At 35.6% G+C, this 22,352-nt stretch overlaps 1 protein-coding gene across 1 annotated transcript in view; it reads right to left on the bottom strand.

Moving 5' to 3' along the window:
- Positions 1-809: 809 nt before the first annotated feature.
- Positions 810-22,352, bottom strand: part of STK31 (serine/threonine kinase 31) — a gene marked incomplete at its 5' end in the record, with an annotated part of 86,135 nt that continues 64,592 nt past the window's right edge. Inside the window, 3 exons of the mRNA XM_081244606.1 lie at positions 810-862; positions 982-1,049; positions 6,967-7,134. Of these exons, the coding sequence (XP_081100732.1) occupies positions 6,973-7,134 (162 nt within the window). The 3' untranslated portion in view covers positions 810-862; positions 982-1,049; positions 6,967-6,972. The remainder of the gene's footprint in view (positions 863-981; positions 1,050-6,966; positions 7,135-22,352) is intronic.

Raw genomic sequence — 22,352 nt, 5'->3', positions numbered from 1 at the left:
GTAGGCACTACAGTTCTTTTGGGTACTGTTTGCATGGTATACCTTTTCTATCTCTCTACTCTTAATCTATTTGTATCTTTGAAACTAAATTGGGTCTTTAAAAAAAATTCTAATTCTTTAATCAATGTAACACATACTGCATATATTTTATATATATATGGAAATGACATTAATAAACTATATGTGCAGTTTTCTACCTCATGTACAGGAAAGGAAACATATAAATGTTGCACAGGATTTCACAGTCTCTTGGTTAAAAAAGCAAAGGATAAAGCCAAGTTTCCATTCTCTCTCTCTCCTTTTCACACACACACACACACAAAGTGATCCAGTAGTTCAAAGGACTCCAAGGGTCACAGAAGGGTCACAGGTAGTAGTGCTGAATATCAATGATAGACAAGGAAATATGTGCTCATTGTTAATATTGAGCCATCTGATATAGTGTGAAACTTAGGGTCTTGCCTAATTTATTTTTTCTTCTAATCAAGGAAATTCTACCTACTAACTGTATAATGTCTTAAAAAGAAAGCATAACACTTTAGCTTATTCATTTTTATAACCAATCATATTTGCATCAGAAACTTTACCCCACTTACTTACAATCCTTCTCTAAGGCTGCCAAATCTTCCCCTGGTGTCTGAGAACTCCCACACCTTTTCTGATATACCAATGTAGAAATGCCCTCTTGGCATACATGTGGTCAAACCTGTGGTCTAGTAGGGTTAAGGCCTTCACAATTGCTGTGCTGCTGCTCAGCATGCAGATAGCCTTCTGCACTTCAGCCAAGTTTAAGTCCTGGCATCACCACAGATGGCTGATTGTTGATGGCGACCTTGAAACCGTTTGGAAGCCAATCTATAAACTGAACAGAGTTCCTTGACTTTATGGCTGCAACTGTTGCATTCACACCCTTGGGAACAACATCCCCTTTGTATAGCAAGTAGCAGGCCATGTACTTCCCAAGTTGAGGATCACACTTACCCAGCTGGTTGGAGAACTCAAAGCAAGCAGTAGTGATGTCTGAAATGGAGAGTTGCTCCTGGTAGGTTCTGTCAGCAGAGATGATGGGGGCAAGGGTTGTCATAGGGAAATATATTCTCAGATAAGGTACTAATTTGTTCTGGAATTCAATTAGGTACCCATTCAAAGGCCCTTCAAACCAGAAGCAAGCAGTAACAGAAGACCTGTCAGCCTATTAATGCTAACAGAAGAGGTAGCATTATACACCAAGCATATGATGGCATATGTCACAGATGGCTTCACTGTCTACCATGCAGCTACAGTCTGTGTGCTCTAAAAATAGAGCTGTAAGGCTCTACAGCAGTGAAGATACTGAAGGCTGAATATACAGATAACTCAATTTAGTCTTCCTACTACATTCTATCATGAGCCACTCTATTAAGAGACGTAAATCCTGATTCAATGCTTCCTCCAAAGCTTCAGAAAGTCAGAAACATTTCTGTCAGCTTTCTGATGCTCTCTAGTCAAAGGCAGACAATCTCTGACCCCATAGTGACCTCAGACATAGTTGTTCCCACTACCCTCCTTTCTGCTAACATGCTGCTCTGGGTAAAAGAGTGACTGGTACTTCCCTGTATGAATCCCATCTCTAACAGTTGGTTCTAGGTTGGGAAGAGTGCTCTGGGCACATGATTCCCAGCTCTTGTCTCACAAAAGATGCATTCATATGCTCTATTTTAGCATTTTCCTACTGATCCTTTTTTCTGCCAAGAATGACGCCATCTGACTGAATTCCATACTCTAGGCAACAGAGTTTCCAGCACGTGTTCACACTCTAGATGTCAGCTTGGCCAATATGAATGGAAAGATACTCACTCCCTCATGCTGATCTGAAGGTGTCAACACCACTCTTTGGTTATGACACTAAAACTGCATCTCTTATAGACAGCACGTAATTTGATCATATTTTAAAATATATTTTTCCAGTTTCTATCTTTTGACTGGAAAATTTAATACACTTGTACTTAATGTAATTACTATAGCAGATTTACAGCTTTCATTTTGCTGTTTGTTTTCTGTATGTCTTGTATCTTTTTTCTCTGTATCTCCACCACTGTCCTCTTTATTGTTAGGTATTTCTAGTGTACCATTCCTTTGTTGTTTCCTCTACAATACTTCTGATTTTCTTAATGAACCATACTTCTGATTTTCTTAATGGTTGTACCAGTTATTACAATTAAAATCTTAACTTAAATCAATCTAGTTTGGATTAATACCAACTTAATTTCAATAGCAAACAAAAACTTTGCTCCAATATACCTCCATTTTCTCCCCTCTCCTTTGTCAGAAAAATTACATCTTTCCACATCATAAGGTCATTAACACAGTCTTATAATTAATGCTTTATGCAGTTTTCTTTTAAATCAGATAGAAAAAAAGAGTTACAAACAAAAATACATTAATACTGTGTTTTATATTTACCCATGTATTTTCCTTAACCAGTGCTCTTTGTTTTTGTGTGTGAACTGAAGTTACCATCTAGTGTGCTTTCATTTCAGCCTGAAAGACCACTTTTTTTGTTTTTGTGGGGCAGATGTTCTAGTAACAAATTCTGTTTATCTAGGAATGGTTTAACATCATAAATCTAAATCTTAATATCTCCTTCATTTTTGCTGGATATACAATTCTTGTTTGACAAGGCTTTTTTTTAATGCTTTGAATACATCATCCAACTGAATTCTAGCCTCCATTTATTTCTGATGAAAAATCAGATGTTGCTCTTATTGAGGATGCTTGTAATCAGTAAATCATTTCTCTCTTGCTACTTTCAAGATTCTGTCCTTGGTTTTAGCTTTAAGTAGTTTGATTATGATGTGTCTAGTTGTCAGTCTCTTTGAGTTTATCCTACTTGGAATTTGATGAGCTTCTTGATTATGTAGATTTATGTTTTTTGTCAAATTTGGAAATTTTTCAGCCATTATTTCTTCAATATTCTTTCTGTCCCTTTTCCTTCTCTCCTTCTAAGACTCCCATTATGCTGTTGGTATGTTTGATGGTGTCTCATAGGCCTCTTAGTCTCTTCATTTTTCTTCACTCTTTTTTCTTTCTGTTCCTCAGTCTAGATGACTTAAATTGACCTTTTTTTTTTTTTTTTTTTTTTTTGCGGTACGCGGGCCTCTCACTGCTGTGGCCTCCCCCGCTGCGGAGCACAGGCTCCGGATGCGCAGGCCCAGTGGCCACGGCCCATGGGCCCAGCCACTCCGCGGCACGTGGGATCCCCCCAGACTGGGGCACGAACCCACGTCCCCCGCATCGGCAGGCGGACCCTCAACCACTGCACCAACAGGGAAGCCCCTAAATTGACCTACCTTTAAGTTCACCGATCTTTTCTTTTGTTAACTCAAATCTTCTGTTGAGCCCCTTTCATGAATTTTTTATTCTGGCTGTTGTACTTTTCAGCTCCCTAATTTATATTTGGTTCTTTCTTATAATTTCTATCTCTCTACTGGCATTCTCTATTTGGTTAAACATTATTCTCACACTTTCCTTTAATTCTTAGAAATGATTTCCTTTAGTTCTTTGAACATATTTTAATAGTTGATATAAAGTCTTCGTGAACTTAAAGTCCGACACCTAGCTTCCTCTGGGACAGTTTTTACTGGTTGCTTTTTTTCCTTGCATACAGACCATACTTTCCTGTTTCATGCCTCACTTTTTTTTTTTTTTTTGTACAAAACTGGACATTTTAAACGTAGCAATCTCCAACTTTGAAAATCATATTCCCCCCCACACCAACACAGAGATTGTTATTGCTAGTTGTTATTGATGACGAGGATGATGTTTGCTTAGTGACTTTCCTGGACTAATTCTGTGAAGTCTGTATTCTTTTCATGTGCAACTTAGCTTCATTTGACAGTTTTTGCCAGTGTTCTTGTTGCTTTTATGGAGGAGTAGATCTTCAGAGGTCCTTACATTCCAGAACTGCTTCCACATGTAGTTTTGATGGCAGAAGATATGGTTATACTAACAACTAAGAAATGATAAAGCATGTCATTTGTTGAGTTAAAAGAGAGATGCTAAAAGGAAACTTAACAAATACTGACATTTAAATATACACTGAAATGACTTAGCACTGATACTATGAAATCTATGAAATGGACCAGAGGTTCCCCATAAATTTCTTTTGAGGAACAGTTTATACTCTTAATTCTCTCCTTTTCAATACTTTGATCTAAAACAAGATGTTTTCTTTGCCTCAATTACTTTAATGAAATATGCCATCCTTGACTTTTCTTTATTTCCATTATTTCCCAAATCATCCTCTCTAGTTCGCTATTTTATTCTAAAATAAACATGACTGTGTGATTCAGCTGCTCATAAATTTATAACAGAGTCCCATCTCTTATAAGCAACTCACGACCTTCTATGGTCTGCCCCCAAAAATACCTTCCTAAGCTTTTCTTCTCAGCTACCCCATGAATACCCTATACTCCAGCCAAATTCTTGCCCTTTCCCAAATCTACCTTTTGAGCTTTCTTAATTTCCTTTGTATGGAATACCTTTTTCCAGTTCTAAGTAAGCAGAATACTACTGCATCTCTAAAATGAGTCAAACAGCTATCCCCCAACATCATTATTCCTCTCTTCTCTTCCTTTTCTTTGTGATGACATACATTTCGTTCTTGTAGCTTATTACATACTGCATTATTCTCAGACTGCCCACAGGGCCGTGAACACATTTTTTTGCCTCTGTATTGCCCTTACACAGATATACACATATCTCAAGAAACACCTGTGGCATTGAAGAGACACATGAATTTGTCTCTTTCTGCCACACATTAACACTTGCCATTTTAAAACAAGAAATAAAAATAAGTACTATCTAACTTGGTATGCCACAAAATCTGAAACTCTAGTTCACAAGAGAGAAGTTGCTAGGTATTATGTGAAAAAAAAGGGGGTCTCATTGTCAATTTTGGTATATGCTGGCTAAATAAAACTAAACAGGTTTCTTTTCTGGAAAACATTTTAGAAACTTTACCCGCTAATATGCATGATCAATCTCCAATTTAGGATTCATTATTTTCCAAACAACTAATCACAGAATTCTTTTTGTAATGAACATCCCAAGGGACTAGTGTTCATTCAGCAGAACACATTTGGAAAATGATAATCTAATTCTTTATTTAAAATAGTGAGTATAAGTAAAGTGATCTATTCTTTGCCCCTTTAAATTATCCAAGTTTGTTTTAAACCTAACTGCTGTGTCTTTATTAATCAGGTAGAATTAAGTTCTACTATAAAACAAGAAACCCAAAATGGAACAATAGCTTGAATGTGTGGCAACAGTTCTCCTTAGTATGTATTACAATGACTTAACAGTGCTTGTTAAAACACAGATTTCCAGGCTCCACCCAACCCCAGAGATTCTCATTTAAAAAATCTGGAGTGGAGCTGAGAATCTGCATTTCAAATAAGCCTCCAGGTGATACTGAGGCTGCTGATATAGGGACCACACTCTGATGTAAGGGTTTATTCTCTCAAATAACATGAAATCTTGAGACTAGTACAAAGGCTCCAGAATTATTAGGAACATCAGCTCCTTCTAACTTGCTGCTCCATCATCTTAGTTTCATGAGTTTCCTCAAGGTCACCTCATGATCCAAGGAGACTGTTCAAATTCTAACCACCATGTTAACTTCTAGGCAATAGGAAAGGGGTAAGGGTGAAAGGGCACATCTCCAAGCTAAGTCAGCTCCTTTTAAGGAGCCTTATTTGCAAAAATTTAGTCAAAAAGCTTCAACTAATAGAGAAGATGGTAAATGTAGTCTTTTAACCAAGTACACTGCCACCCCGAATAAAACTGCTATCTACTACTAAGGAAGAAAGAAAGACTAGATTTTGAATAGGCATCTAGAGACTCTAACATATTACTTTAGTCTACATACACTTCAATCACCAAGTCCAACAGAACTGCCTATTTCATAAATTGGACCCATATGTTTCATCACTGTTTCTTTCTCCTCTGTAGATCTTATTTTCATCGCTGCTCACCTACTTTATCATAATATCCTTCTGATCAGTCTCTCTACCTATTATCCTGGTAGTAGGTATAAGACAGATTTTGAGGGAGCTAAAGCTGTTTAAAATTCTTCAGTGGCTCCACATTTCCTATAAAATTATAAGGTATGAGCATTTTATTACTTCATATAAAGCCCTCACCTACCTATATGACTATTCCCTATTAAACACACAAACTGTTTCTCCCTTCAGTGCTTTCATCATGCTTTCTCTGCTAGTAAGATAATCTTGATCGTCCTTCACCTTTACTACTCATCCTTTATGATTTAACAAGGTAGTATCTCCTCCAGAAAGCTTTCCATGACACCCCTCTTCCATAAGATGAGTATCCCTCCTGTTTAATCACATAAAAGCTCTGTCCAGAACTATCATTAGATATTCTATACTGTATTATGAAGATCTGTTTAGATCTCTAACTTTCTCAATAGATTTATGTGCTTTTTAAGTGTAAGGACCACGTTTAACTTATCTTTATATTCCCAAAACTGGGTATAAAGCATATGCCAACTATCATCTGTTAAACAAAAGTATTACCCTTCATAATGAGCTGGCCTACATACTGAAAATCTGTGTAGGAGCTGTCCAACAATCTAATAACCTTTTCTATTACAAGTAACATAATCGGACTATACAATTTCAAAAAGTTCAAAAAGTAACTACAGATAGAAAATCCTTCCTTAACAACTCTAGTTAAATGAAATTTCAAAGTATACAATTTTTTTGAATAACCAAACAACTTTTATTTTCACAACTGGAATACCAAAGACACATCCAACTAGCTCCAGAACACTTCGAGATTTTTTTCTATTTAACCAACTAAACAAAGTTTTAAAACGGAACATCTGCAACAACAAAAGAATATTAATCAATCAAAGTTGGCTTCACCATATCTTGTCTTTTCCTTATCTTTAACCAAGTTCTCTACCTTTAATTATTCTTCCTCTTTTTTGGGGGTATATTCAGTATCTTTTTCTGAGTTTGGAGTTGATTTCCCCTTTGGTAGCAAGAAACATTCAGCATTGAAAACTTGCTCAGCAGTCACTGAACTTCTACAATAGATCAAGCTACAGAGGAGGGATTTGACATTATCGTCCTGTAAGAAAAAAGATGTTACAAAACAAAAATAAAATCAAAACAAATGAATGAAAGGACAAACTTGTAATAAGTAAGAAGTATCCAATTCAAAAATACTTTTAATCAATGATACAGTGCTAAAATCAATTTTTCCTATTTAGGTTTCTAAAAAATTTTTACCAAAATCAACTCGTTTTTATTGGAAAGGGATTAATCCAGTATTAAAACAATGGAATCAAATTACAGGGAAATAATGTAAAAGGAAAAAGAAAAGAATCACAACTGAAACTGATCAAAAACAAGTGAAATTCAAAAAAAAGAACTGTATATTTTCCTTCTTTTTTAGGGCACTAGTCAGAATTTGACACTATGAAAATTTTACACTGAAGCTCCTCTGTCTGGAAGGGTAGCCTAACCTTTACTTGGTCAACTGCTTCTGGTTTCATTTATGAAATGATCTCCTCTTGAAACATTTCTACCACCCCTAACACATTATCATCATTATTACGGAGGCCAGATTTTATTATGTACCACAATTTCAAAGAAAGTTATTCGTGTTATCACATGTAAATAACATTTTAATGTTCCTCTTCTACTAGTTCCACCTCCCAAAGTATGCTTTTTTTCTTGCTCCCTATGATGAATCCAATCAGAGCACATTTCACACTGAATAAAAATCACCTATTTATTGGTAGTGTCTTCATTAGACTCTAAGATGCATAAGACCAGAAATCTTAGTTTCTCACTTCATCCCCAACAACAAGCACAGTGTCAGGGATATTGCAGGTATTCAGCATACATCTGCTAACTGAATGAATGCCAATGCCCATACTGAGTTCTACAGAATATGTTTTTAAACATATTTAAAGATGATACCTTTAGTAAGTATAAACTTGACTAAAAATTACAAAATCTAAATGAAAAAAAATAGCACACACTCTTGAAAGCCATAAAAATAGATTTAGAACAAGTAGAAAATCATATCATGTTCTTGGACAAAAAGGATCTCATCAGTAATGAGCCAATTTTTAAGTTAATTTATAAGTGTTACCTGATTCCAATAACATACGATCAGTTTTTCCCCCTTAGAACTAGATAAGTTAACTGTATAGATCTTTTATAAGAATGATAAGTGAGAACAGACATGAAAGTTCTGATAAAAAGTATCAATAAGGAAGAAACTAGCCTTTCCAAGTATTAAAAGACATCATACAGTCTATAAATTAAAGGAATATGGCAAAAGAATACGAATAAACACACCAATGGAACAAAACAGAAAAACTAAAAATACACTTTTGTACAAATAAAATTTTATTATAAGAAATATGACATTTCTAATGGAAGAAGGGGATAACTTTTTAATAAAACGTACTGGGACAAATGGACCCAATGGAAAAAGAAAAGAACTTCAAAAGTAACCAGAAAAAAAGTAACAAAATGGCAATAAGTACATACCTATCAATGATTATTTGAAGTGTCAATGGACTAAATGCTCCAATCAAAGACACAGGGTAGCTGATTGGATAAAAATTAAGCCCCATCTGTATACTGCTTACACAGAACTCACTTCGGAGCTAAAGAAGCACACAGACTGAAAATAAGTGGATGGAAAAACGGTATTTCATGCAAATGGAAACAACAAAAAACTGGTGGTAGTAACTCTCACATCAGACAAAATAGACTTTAAAACAAACTCTGTGACAAAAGACAAAGAAAGGCATTATATAATGATAAAGGGATAAATACAAAAAGAGGATATTACACTCCTTAACATATATGCATTCCACACAGGAGCACCTAAATATATAAGGCAAATATGCATAATGGGGGAAACTGACAACAGTACAGTAACAATAGGGTACTTTAACACCCCACTTACATCAATGGACAGATAGATCATCCAAACAGAAAACCAAGAAGCCCACAGTGGTCTTATATGATACAATATATCAGTTAGACTTAATAAATATCTCCGGAACATTCCATCCAACATCACCAAAATACATGCTTTTCAAATGCACATGGAACATTCTCCAGGACAGATCACATGCTAGGCCACAAAACAAGTCTCGACAAATTTAAGAGGACAGAAATTATATGTAGCATTTCTTCCAATCACAAATGAAACTAGAAAAAAATTACAGAAAAAAAATGGGAAAAGTACAAATATATGCAGACTAAACAACATGCTACTAAAAAACCAAGGAATAAAAGAGGAAATCAAAAAATAACTTGAGAGAAATGCAAATGGAAACAAAACTTTCCAAAATCTATGGGATGTAACAAAAGCAGTTCTAAGAGGGACACTTATAGCAATGAACACCTACCTCAAGTAACAAGAAAAATCTCAAACAACCTAACCTACAATCTAAAGGAATTAGAAAAAGAACAAATGAAGCTCAAAGTCAGTAAAGGAAGGAAATAATAAATATCGGAGAGGAAATAAATAAAATTTAAAAATAACTAATGAAACCAAGGGATGGTTTTTTGAAAAGATAAACAAAACTGACAAACCTTAAGCCAGGTACATGAAGAAGAAAAGGGAGAGGCCCCAAATAAACAAAATGAGAAGTGAAAGAGGAGAAATAACAACCAATACCATAGAGACACAAAAACAACAGAATACTACAAACAGTTTTATGCCAGTAAGTTGGACAACTAGAAGAAATGGACAAATATCTAGAAACATAAAGAAATAGATAATCTGAACAGACTAATCACAAGGAGTGAAACTGAAACTGTAATTTAAAAAACTCCCCATATAACAAAAATCCAGGAGCAGACAGCTTCACAGGTGAATTCCACCAAACATACAAAGAAGAGGTAATACCTGTCCTCAAACTATTCCAAAAACTTGAAGAGGATGGAACACTCCCAAATTCATTGCCACCACTGCCTTGATACCAAAACCAGACAAACACTCTATGAAAAAAGAAAATTACAGGCCAATCTCTCTGATGAATAGAGATGCAAATATCCTCAATAAAATACTAGCAAACCAAATCCAACAGTATATTAAAAGGATGATATACTGTAATCAAGATGGATTTATTCCAGGTATGCAAGGACGGTTCAATATTTACAAATCAATCATTATGATACACCAGATTAACAAAAGGAAAGATAAAAATCACATGATCGTCTCAGACACAGATAAAGCATTTGACAAAAATTCAACATCCATTCAGGATAAAAATTCTCATCAGAGTTTGTACAGAGGGAGCATATCTCAATGTAATAAATGCCACTTATGACAAATCCACAGCTAACATCATACTCAATAGTGAAAAGCTGAAAGCCTTTCTTCTAAAATCAGGTACAAGACAAGGATGACCACTCTCACCACTTTTATTTACAATAGTATTGGGAATCCTATTCATAGTAATCAGACAAGAAAAAGAAATAAAAGACATAAAAATTGGAAGGGAAGAAATAAAACTGTCACTATTTGCAAATGACATAATACTATATATATAAAACCCTAAAGTCTCCACCAAGAAACTATTAGAACTAATAAAGGAATTCATTAAAGTTGAAAAATGCAGGATTAATATACAGAAATCAGTTTATTTTCTACACACTAGTAATGAAGTATCAGAAAGATAAAGCAAGAGAACAATCCCATTTAAAATCACATCAAGGACTTTCCTGGTGGTCCAGTGGTAAAGAATCACCTTACAATGCAGGGGATGAGGGTCAGGGAACTAAGATCCCACATGCCACGGGGGCAACTAAGCACACGCACCACAACTACTGAGCTTGTGCCCCTCAACTAAAGAGCCTGCATGCCGCAAACTACAGAGCCCGTGCACTCTGGAACCCACGCACCACAACAAGAGAGAAGGCCGCAGGTCACAACAAAAGATCTCTCATGCCTCAACAAAGATCCCACGTGCCGCAACTAAGACCCGATGCAGCCAAAAATAATAAAATAAATAAATAATAAATCTTTTAAAAATAAATAAATAAAACCACATCAAAAAGAATGAAATACCTTGAAATAACCTTAACCAAGGAGGTGAAAGACCTATACTCTGAAAACTATAAAACTCTGATGAAGGAATCTGAAAATAATACAAAGAAGTGGAAAGATATACTATGTTTTTGGACTGTAAGAATTAATATTGTTAAAATGACCATACTACCTAAAGCAATCTAGAGATTTAATGTAATTCCTATCAAAACACCTATGACATATTTCACAGAAATAGAACAAATAATCTTAAACTTTATGTGGAACCAGAGAATAACCTAAACTGCCAAAGCAACCTTGAGAAAAAAGAACAGCTGGAGGTATCACACTCCCTGACTTCAGACTATACTACAAAGCCACAGTAATCAAAACAGCATGGTAATGGCACAAAAAACAAAGACATAGGTCAGTGGAACAGAATAGAGAGCCCAGAAATAAACCCATGCACCTATTGATCAATTAATCTACAAAGGAGGCAAAAAACAAATACAACAGAGAAAAGACAGTCTCTTCAATAAGTGGTGCTGGGGCTTCCCTGGTGGCGCAGTGGTTGAGAGTCCGCCTGCCGATGCAGGGGACACGGGTTCGTGCCCCGGTCCGGGAGGATCCCACATGCCGCAGAGCGGCTGGGCCCGTGAGCCATGGCCGCTGGGCCTGTGCGTCCGGAGCCTGTGCTCCGCAACGGGAGAGGCCACAACAGTGAGAGGCCCACATACCGCAAAAAAAAAAAAAAAAAAAAAAAAAAAGTGGTGCTGGAAAACTGGTCAGCTACATGTAAAAGAATGAAATTAGAACATTCTCTAACACCATATACAAAAATAAATACAAAATGGATTAAAGACCTAAATGTAAGACCTGAAATCATTAAACTCCTAGGGGAAAACATAGGCAGAACATTCTGTGACATAAACCCCAGCAATATATTTTTTGGGTCTATCTCCTAAAGCAAAGGAGATAAAAGCAAAAATAAGCAAACAGGACCTAATTAAACTTAAAAGCTTTTGCACAGCAGAGGAAATCATTTACAAAATAAAAAGACAACCTACTTAATGAGAGAAAATATTTACAAATGATATGACAGATAAGGGGTTAACATCCAAAATAAATAAACAGCTCATACATCTCAACATCAAAAAACAAACCCATTTTAAAAATGGGCAGAAGACCTGAAAAGACATTTTTCCAGAGAAGACATACAGATGGCCAGCAGGCACATGAAAAGCTGCTCAACATCACTAATCATCAGAGTAATGCAAATGGAAAGGAGACATCACCTCACACCCGTCAGAATGGCCATCATCAAAAAGAGCAAAAATAACAAATGCTGGAGAGGGTGTAGAAAAAAGTGAACCCTTCTACACTGTTGGTGGGAGTGTAAATTGGTGCAGCCACTGTGCAAAACAGTATGGAAGCTCCTCAGAAAACTAAAAATAGAACTACCATATGATCTAGCAATTCCATTCCTGTGTATATATACAAAAAAAATGAAAACAATTCAAAAAGATACATACACCCCAATGTTCATAGCAGCATTATTTACAATTGCCAATATATGGAAGCAATGTAAGTGTCACTAACATATGAATGGATAAAGAAGATGTGGTATATATATTCAAGGGAATATTACTCAGCCATAAAAAATAATGAAATTTTGCCATTTGCAATAACATGGATGGACTTGGAGGGTATTACGCTAAGTGAAACAAGTCAGACATAGAAAGACAAATACTGTATGATATCACTTATATGTGGAATCTAAAAAAATAAAACAAATTAGTGAATATAAGAAAAAAGAAACAGCATCACACATATAGAGAATAAACTAGTAGTTACCAGTTTATTGGAGAGGGGAGGGAGAAGGGGCAAGATATGGGTAGGGAACTTAGAGTTACAAACTACTATGTATAAAATACATAAGCTACAAGATACATTGTACAACACAGGAAATATGGCCAATATTTTATAATAGCTAAACATGTAACATAACCTTTAAAAATTGTGAATCACTATGTTGTTCACCTGAAAACTCATATAATACTGTACATCAAACATACCTCAATAAAAAAATAAAGTGAAAATGTTGCAACCCACAGAATGGGAGAAAATATTTGCAAATCATATATCTAATAAAGGACTTGTATCTAGATATAAGGAACTCTTACAACTCAGTAATATAAAGATAACCCAATTTAAAAATGTTCAAAGGTTCTGAATAGACATTTCACCAAGAAATATATATATATACAAACGGTCAATAAGGAAATGAAAAGATGCTCAACATCGTTAATCATCAGGGAAATGCAAATTGAAACTACGAGATACTACCTCACACCTACTAAGATGGTTAGAAGCAAAAAGTCAGGTAAAAAACAAGTGTTGGGGAGGATGAAAACTTGGAACCTTGCCTGATACACTGCTGATGGAAATTTAAAATGGTTGTAGCCACTTTGGGAAACAATCTGGCAGTTCCTCAAACAACTAAACAGAGTTACAGTTTGACCCAGAAATTCCACTCTGAGGTACATACCCAAGAGAAATGAAAACAAATGTCAGCAGAGAAACCTGTAGACCAATGTTTACAGCAGCATTAATCGTAATAGCCAAAAGGTAGAAACAACCCAAATGTCTATCAACAGACAAAAGGATAAATAAAATGTGGTAAATCCACACAATGGAATATTATTCAGCCATTAAAAGGAGTAAGTACTGATACACACTAAAACTTGGATAAACCTTGAAAAATTATGCTAAATTAACGAAGCCAATCATAAAAGTTTACATATCATATGATTCCATTCATATGTATGCCCAGAATAGAAAAAATCTAGAGAGACAAATAGTATGTTAGCGGTCATTTAGGACTGGTGTGGTTGGATAGTGACATAGAGTGTCCATAACTAAGGAATATGGAATTTCTTTTTGAGGTAATGAAATGTTCTAAAACTGACTGTGGTGATAGTTTGCATGCATCTTTGAATATACTAAAAATCATTGAGTTGTAAACTTTAAATGGGTGAACTGTAAGGTGTTTAAGTTATTTCTCAATAAAGCTATTTAAAAATGATTATAAAACTTTACTGAAAGACATGCCATATTTCATTTAACATAAGGGACATTAAAACACTAAGGAATTAAACTATTCCCAATAAAACTATGAACCATGATAAAAAGACTTCAATTATGAGAAATAGCCTAACTTCAGAGATAATAAATTGTTTTAAAAAATAGTAACACTGGGACTTCCCTGGTGGCGCAGTGGTTAAGAATTCACCTGCCAATGCAAGGGACACGGGTTCAAGACCTGGTCCAGGAAGATCCCATATGCTGCGAAGCAACTAAGCCCATGTGCCACAACTACTGAGCCTGTGCTCCTAGAGCCCGCAAGCCACAACTACTGAAGCCCGCATGCCTAGAGCCCGTGCTCCGCAACAGGAGAAGCCACTGCAATGAGAAGCACAAGCACCGCAACGAGGAGTAGCCCCTGCTTGTAGCAACTAAAGAACGCCAGAGCACAGCAACAAAGACCCAATGCAGCCAAAATAAATGAACAAATAAATAAATAAACGTTTCTTTAAAAAAATAACAATAATAATATTGTATTTATATTTGAAAGTTCCTAGAAGAGTAGGTCTTAAAAGTTCTCATCACACACACACACACAAAATTTTGTAACTGTTATGGTCATCGATGTTAACTAGACTTGCCATGGTGAGCATTTTCACAATGTATATAAATATTGAACCATTATGTTGAACACTTAAAGCTAATATAATATGTTAATTATACCCCAATTTTAAAAAATGAAAAAAAGAATCAATTTTTTGCTACATGATATATGTTCCTTTGAAAATAATTAAAACTACTTATGAAATTATTTAGAACAAAAAATATTAGTAATAATAATAATATCTATCTTACAATCAATACAATAAAAAGTAAAATAATAATGTCCTAAACAAATGGAGAGCTATTATTTTCCCAATCACAAAAATAGTGTATCATTAAGATAGCAATTCTCCTTCAAATTAACCTATAAATTCAATATACTTTCAAAGTCTCAACAGTGTTTTTCAGAAGACTCATTAACAAGTTGGTGCCAAAATTCATATGGAAAAATAAAGTGACAAGAATAGCCAAGGCAATGTTAAAGAAAAATGTGAGGAAGGAAAGCCAAAGCCCTCTACAAAGATACAGCATTTAAAATAGTGTAGTGCCAGCACAGGGATCAATAGTCAAAGAACAGAATAGACCCAAAATAGATTCATGAATACATGGAAATTTGATACAGCATAAACTGGCATTATTAATCCATGGGAAATGACTGCTTATTGAATAAATGGTGCTGGGTCAACTATTTGTCCACATATAACAAGACAAAATTAGATCCTTAACTTCATATCATACACAAAAATTGATTTGAGAAGGATTAAAAATATAAACGGGAAATGGAGGGAAAAGGCAGGTCCAAGAAATAGCAGATGAAGATCATTTAACCAGAAAAAATATAATAAAGCAAGATTCATTCATTCAAAAATATTTATTAAGGTCCTACTACGTGTAAAGCACTGCTATAGACACTGGGGATACAATGATGCATAACACAAAGTCCCTGCTTTACTGAGCTTACAGACCCAATATAAATTTTTAAAAAACTTAATGAAACAATAATCTATTTTTAAAAGGATACATACAGGGGCTTCCCTGGTGGTGCAGTGGTTGAGAGTCCGCCTGCCGATGCAGGGGATACGGGTTCGTGCCCCAGTCTGGGAGGATCCCACATGCCGCGGAGCGGCTGGGCCCGTGAGCCATGGCCGCTGAGCCTGCGCGTCCGGAGCCTGTGCTCCACAACGGGAGAGGCCACAACAGTGAGAGGCCCGCATACCGGAAAAAAAAAAAAAAGGATACATACACAGAATTTTATAGAAAGATTCACAAGAAACTAGCAATAACAAGTGTTTCTAGGGAAGGGACTTGGATAGCTGACGGAATACGGATAGAGAGATTTCTAACAGCATGTGCTTCCTCTTGTAACTCTTGAATTTTGCATCATACACGTTATGTGAAGGAACAACTATTTGAAGGAACTAACCTTATAATAAATATAAGAGTTGTACAATAGTGAAGTGGGTTGCTCCAAACGTAAAGGTATTTAAGCAGAGAATGAAGGCCATCTGTTAGGGATATTATTGAAGAAATTCTCCCAGGAGGCTGGGGACAAGTGAATTAATTATCCTCTAGTACCTCTTTCATTGCATAATTCCATGATTTCTCTCCATTTGTGACATGGGCCCTGCAATGTCCAGACAAAAGCTCCCTCATTTGTTTGATAACTATGTGTGATCACAAAATGTGGGTAAAGACAACACCAGTCCCAGCACTAATGGCTGCCTCAGACAGAAGCAAATACTGCACATGCCAAGTATTCTAATTTAATGTCCACACATAGCTACCCACATTAAAGAGAGACTTCTTGTGTTTATTCATCTTCCTTACATATACACCTAGCACAGTGTCTAGCACATGGCTCACAGATTACAAACTGTTGTAGGCACACCTCTAAGATGTCCTCCAGTCAGCCCTACTTCCCAGTATTCATTTTGTTACATTATCCCATCCCTTTGAGTATAGGCTTGACCTAGTGAAATGCCTCTAACAAAGAGAAAAAGTGATGGATATCACAACCATGAGTTGGTTATGAAAAACTGTGACTTATGTCTAACTAACAGACTCTTTTCTACTGCTTTCTCTGCTTATGCACTTTAATGAGAAAAGTTGCCATGATGGAAATACAGCAACCTCTGGTCAACAACTAGAGAGAAACTAATTCTGCCAACAACTATGTGAGCCTGGAAACAGATTCTTCGTCAGTCGACCTTTAAGATGACTATAGCCCACCCAACAACTTGACTGCAGCCTGTGAAAGGACATGAAGTAGAGGATCCAAATAAGCTGCACTCAGACTCCTGGCTCACAAAGTTTTAAGACAATAAATGTGTGTTAAATCACTAAGTTTCTGGATAATTTGTTTCAGGGTAATTTTTCTATCAAACCTGAAAGAACATGAGTTTCAAGTGTTCGCTTTGGGTGAAGCTGTAACCTCTAACTGTTATTTTTCTAATGGCAAAAACTCTGTATCATACGCTTTTCAAAAATGTAAAACATTATCAACCTTCTTCGTTATCCCATTCTATAGAGATGGCCAGTAGGTGTAATGAATAGTTTCATAATCTCCCAAAAGTTGTCTCCAATGTTTTTTACTACTGCCCAAGAAGTGGGGCAAAACTCCTTAATAATCATTCCTAATGTGTGTTTAAAAATTAATTTCATGGGCTTCCCTGGTGGCACAGTGGTTATGAATCCTCCTGCCAGGGCAGGGGTCACGGATTCGAGCCCTGATCAGGGAAGATCCCACATGCCACAGAGCAACTAAGCCCGTGTGCCACAACTACTGAGCTTGCACTCTAGAGTCTGTGAACCACAACTACTGAATCCGGTGTGCCTAGAGCCTGTGCACCACAATGAAGAGTAGCCCCCACTCACCGCAACTAGAAAAAGCCCACGTGCAGCAATGAAGACCCAATGCAGCCAAAAATAGAGTAAATAAAATAAATAGATAAATTTATTTAAAAAATTAATTTCATGGGATAATAGTAGGTACTACAAAACAAAAATTTTTTGGTCAAATAAGAGACCATATAGAGTTAAACAAAACTATGTGTGTTCCTTCACTGCAGTTCTAACTACCAAAAGAATATGAGGTCATGTCAGCTGGAAGGAAGAAATAAAACTGTCTTCATTCATAGATGACATGACTGTCTATGTAGAAAATATGAAAGCATCAAATAAAAAACTCCTAGAACTAGTTGAGTGATTATAGAAAATTTGTAGATTATAAGGTTAATATACAAAATTCAATCATTTTCCTATATACCAGCAATGAACAAGTAGAATTTGAATTTAAAAACACAATACCATTTATATTTATACCCTCCAATATTAAATACTTGAGTAGAAATCTAACAAAATATGTACAGGATCTATTTGAGAAAAAAATTATAAAACTCCGATAAAAGACATTGAGGAACTAAATAAATGGATATTCCATGCTCATGGAAAAACAAACAATATTGTCAAGATACCAATTCTTCCCAACTTCATCTACAGATTCAATGCAGTCTCAATCAAAATCCCAGCAAGTCATTTTGTGGATATCAACAAAATGATTCTAATGTTTACATTGAGAGGCAAAAGCCCCAGAATAGCCAATACAAAACTAAAGGAAAAGAATAAAGTTAAAGGACTGTTACTATCCAACTTCAAAACTCACTGTAAAGCTATAGTCAAGACTATGTGGTATTAGTAAAAGAATAAACAAATAGATCAGTGGAACAAAACAGACACACATAAATATAGACAACTGATCTTTGACAAAGGAGAAAGGGCAATACAACGAAGAAGATAGTCTTTTCAACAAATGGTACTGGAACAACTGGACATCCACATGCAAAAAAATGAATCTAGACACAGATCTTATACCTGTCACAATAATTAACTCAAAAAGGATCACAGACCTAAATGTCAAATGCAAAACTATAAAACTCCTAGAAAACATAGGAGAAAATATAGATGAAGCTGGGTTTGGCAACGATTTTCAAAATACAACACCAAAAGCACAATCCATGAAAGGAAAGAATAAACTGGACTGCATTAAAATTAAAAATTTGTTCTGCAAAAGACACATTCAAGAAAATTAGAAGACAACCAGGGATTGTGAGAAAATATCTGCAAAAGACGTATCTGATAAAAGACTTATTCAAAATATACAGAGAACTCTTAAAACTCAACAATAAGAAAACATGATTAAATAATGCACCAAAGACCTTGCCAAATACCTCACCAAAGAAGATATACAGATGGCAAATAAGCATATGAAAAGATGCTCCACATCACATGTCATCAGGGAAAAGTAAATTCAAACAATGAGATACTAGTACACATCTATAAGAATGGCCACAATCCAAAACACTGACTGAATGCTAGTGAGGCTGTGGAGCAACAGGAGCGCTTATTCATTGCTAGTGGCAATCAAAAATGGTACAGCTTAGAAGACGGTTTGGCAATTTCTTTAAAAACTAAACTATTTAAATATATTATTACCATACAATCCAGTAACTGCACTCCTTGGTACTCACCCAAGGAAATAAAAAACTTATGTCCACACAAAAACCTGCACATGGATGTTTATTGAAGCTTTATTCAAAATTGTCAAAACCTGGAAACAACCAAGTTGTCCTTCAGTAGGTGAAGAGATAAATAGATTGTGGAACATTCAGACAATGGATCAAGGCTAAAAAGAAATGAGCTATCAAGCCATGAAAAGACATAGAGGAAACTTATGTGCATATTATTAAGTGGAAAAAGCCAATCTGAAGAGGCTACATACTGTATGATTCCAACTATGACATTCTGGAAAAGGCAAAATTATGAAGACAGGAAAAAGATCAGTCTCCAGGTGTTTGGAGAAAGTAGAGATGAAAAGGTAGAGCACAGAGGATTTTTAGGGCAATGAAAATACTCTGTATGATATTATAATGGTAGATACATGGCATCATACATGTGTTCAAACCTGTAAGAATGTACAACACCAAGAGTGAACCTTAATTTAAGCTATGGACTTTAGGAAATAATGATGTATCAATGTAGCTATCAGTTGCAACAAATGTATAACTCTGGTAGGGGATGTTGATAATGGATAAACTGCATATGTGGGGGAAGGAAACCTATGGGAAATCTCTACCTTCTCATTTTTGTTGTGAATCTAAAACTGCTCTTAAGAAAATAAAGCCATAAAAGCAGTTGTAGAACATAAAATATTCTTTTAAAAAAATGGCAAGAGAACTTTTACAGCCTGATCATTATGATTTTTTTAAACATCTTTATTGGAGTATAATTGCTTTACAATATTGTGTTAGTTTCTGCTGTATAACAAAGTGAATCAGCTATACATATACATATATCCCCATATCCCTTTCCACTTGCGTCTCCCTCCCGCCCTCCCTATCCCACCCCTCTAGGTGGTCACAAAGCATGCAGCTGATCTCCCTGGGCTATGCAGGTACTTCCCACTAGCTGTCTATTTTACATTTGGTAGTGTATATATGTCAATGCTACTCTCTCACGTTGTCCCAGCTTGCCCTACCCCCTCCCCCGTCCTCAAGTCCATTCTCTACGTCTGTGTATTTATTCCTGCCCTTCCCCTAGGTTCATCAGAACCATTTTATTTTTTTAGATTCCATATATATGTGTTAGCATATGGTATTTGTTTTTCTCTTTCTGACTTACTTCATTCTGTATAACAGACTCTAGGTCCATCCACCTCACTACAAATAACTCAATTTCATTTCTTTTTTTGAGTAATATTCCATCGTATGCATGTGCCACATCTTCTTTATCTATTCATCTGTCGATGGACACTTAGATGGTTTCCATGCCCTGGCTATTGTAAATAGTGCTGCAATGAACATTGTGGGACATGACTCTTTTTGAATTATGGTTTTCTCAGGGTATATGTCCAATAGTGGGATTGCTGGGTCATATAGCAGTTCTATTTTTAGTTTTATAAGGAACCTCCATACTGTTCTCCAAAGCGGCTATATCAATTTATATTCCTACCAACAGTGCAAGAGGGCTCCCTTTTCTCCACACCCTCTCCAGCATTTATTGTTTGTAGATTTTTTTGATGATGGCCATTCTGACTGGTGTGAGGTGATACCTCATTGTAGTTTTGATTTGCACTTCTCTAATGATTAATAACATTGAGCATCCTTTCATGTGTTTGTTGGCAATCTGCATATCTTCTTTGGAGAAATGTCTATTTAGGTCTTCTGCCCATTTTTGGATTGGTTTGTTTGTTTTATTGATATTGAGCTGCATGTATATTTCGAAGATTAATCCTTTGGAAACACAAAAGACCCTGAATAGCCAAAGCAATCTTGAGAAAGAAAAATGGAGCTGGAAGAATCAGGCTCCCTGACTTCAGACTACACTACAAAGCTATAGTAATCAAGACAATATGGCACAAAAACAGAAAATATAGATCAATGGAACAGAATAAAAAGCCCAGAGATAAACCCATGCACATATGGTCACCTTATCTTTGATAAAGGAGGCAAGCATATACAATGGAGAAAAGACAGACTCTTCAGTAAGTGGTGACGGGAAAACTGGACAGCTACATGTAAAAGGATGAAATTAGAACACTCCCTAACACCATACACAAAAATAAACTCAAAATGGATTAAAGACCTAAATGTAAGACCGGACACTATAAAACTCTTAGACAAAAACACAGGAAGAACACTCTATGACATAAATCACAGCAAGATCTTTTTTGACCCACCTCCTAGAGAAATGGAAATAAAAACAAAAATAAACAAATGGGACCTAATGAAACTTAAAAGCTTTTGCACAGCAAAGGAAACCATAAACAAGATGAAAAGACAACCCTCAGAATGGGAGAAAATATCTGCAAAGGAAGCAACTAAGGATTAATCTCCAAAATATACAAGCAGTTCATGCCGCTCAGTATCATTATACTTTTATAGACATGTTTGTTGCCATATTTAACTCCTTATTATCTAGTCACACTGGGGACTATTCCATTTCAGAAGATTTTAATACTTTCATATCTTAGTTCAGGCTACTGTCTTTACCTGAAATGCCCATCATCTCATTCTAACTCTCATAAAATCCTAAATCAATGTTAAAGATTCACCGCAAATAACTATTTGGTGGCATTTTTGAACAGCCTATTCCCTCCCCTTTTTTCTGCCAAATTAAAGATCAGCTCCCTCCAGAGTACTTTCTTAATATTCTATATATAAATATTGGTTGTTTACTTGTTCACATTTCTAAATTATTAGCTCCTGCAATGCTGTAATCCTAAAAAGCAGCACCTAGTTCAATTCCTGATATAGAAGATACTCAAAATAGGTTGTCTGTATATATATATATATATCAAAGCAGTATGAATGACACAGATGTATGACAAAGAAAAGATACAGCCAGGTACTTATAAAAAGTAGTAAAACACTAATTTTAATATAATATGATCTTTGAAGATATAGCAAAGACTGTTTTTCCTTAATTATTACACAGATTACATATACAATTTGTGTGACAAACATACAATCCAGTAGTGCTCTCTAGCAGTAATTTTCTGGCAATGCTGTAAGTACTGCACTTAAATTTTTTCAATACTTATT

The sequence above is a fragment of the Mesoplodon bidens genome, assembly GCF_964165515.1.
Source record: "Mesoplodon bidens genome assembly, chromosome: 9".
NCBI lineage: Eukaryota > Metazoa > Chordata > Mammalia > Artiodactyla > Ziphiidae > Mesoplodon > Mesoplodon bidens.
The sequence above is the reverse complement of the archived record's forward strand: the minus strand, read 5'-3'. Positions and strand labels throughout refer to the sequence as shown.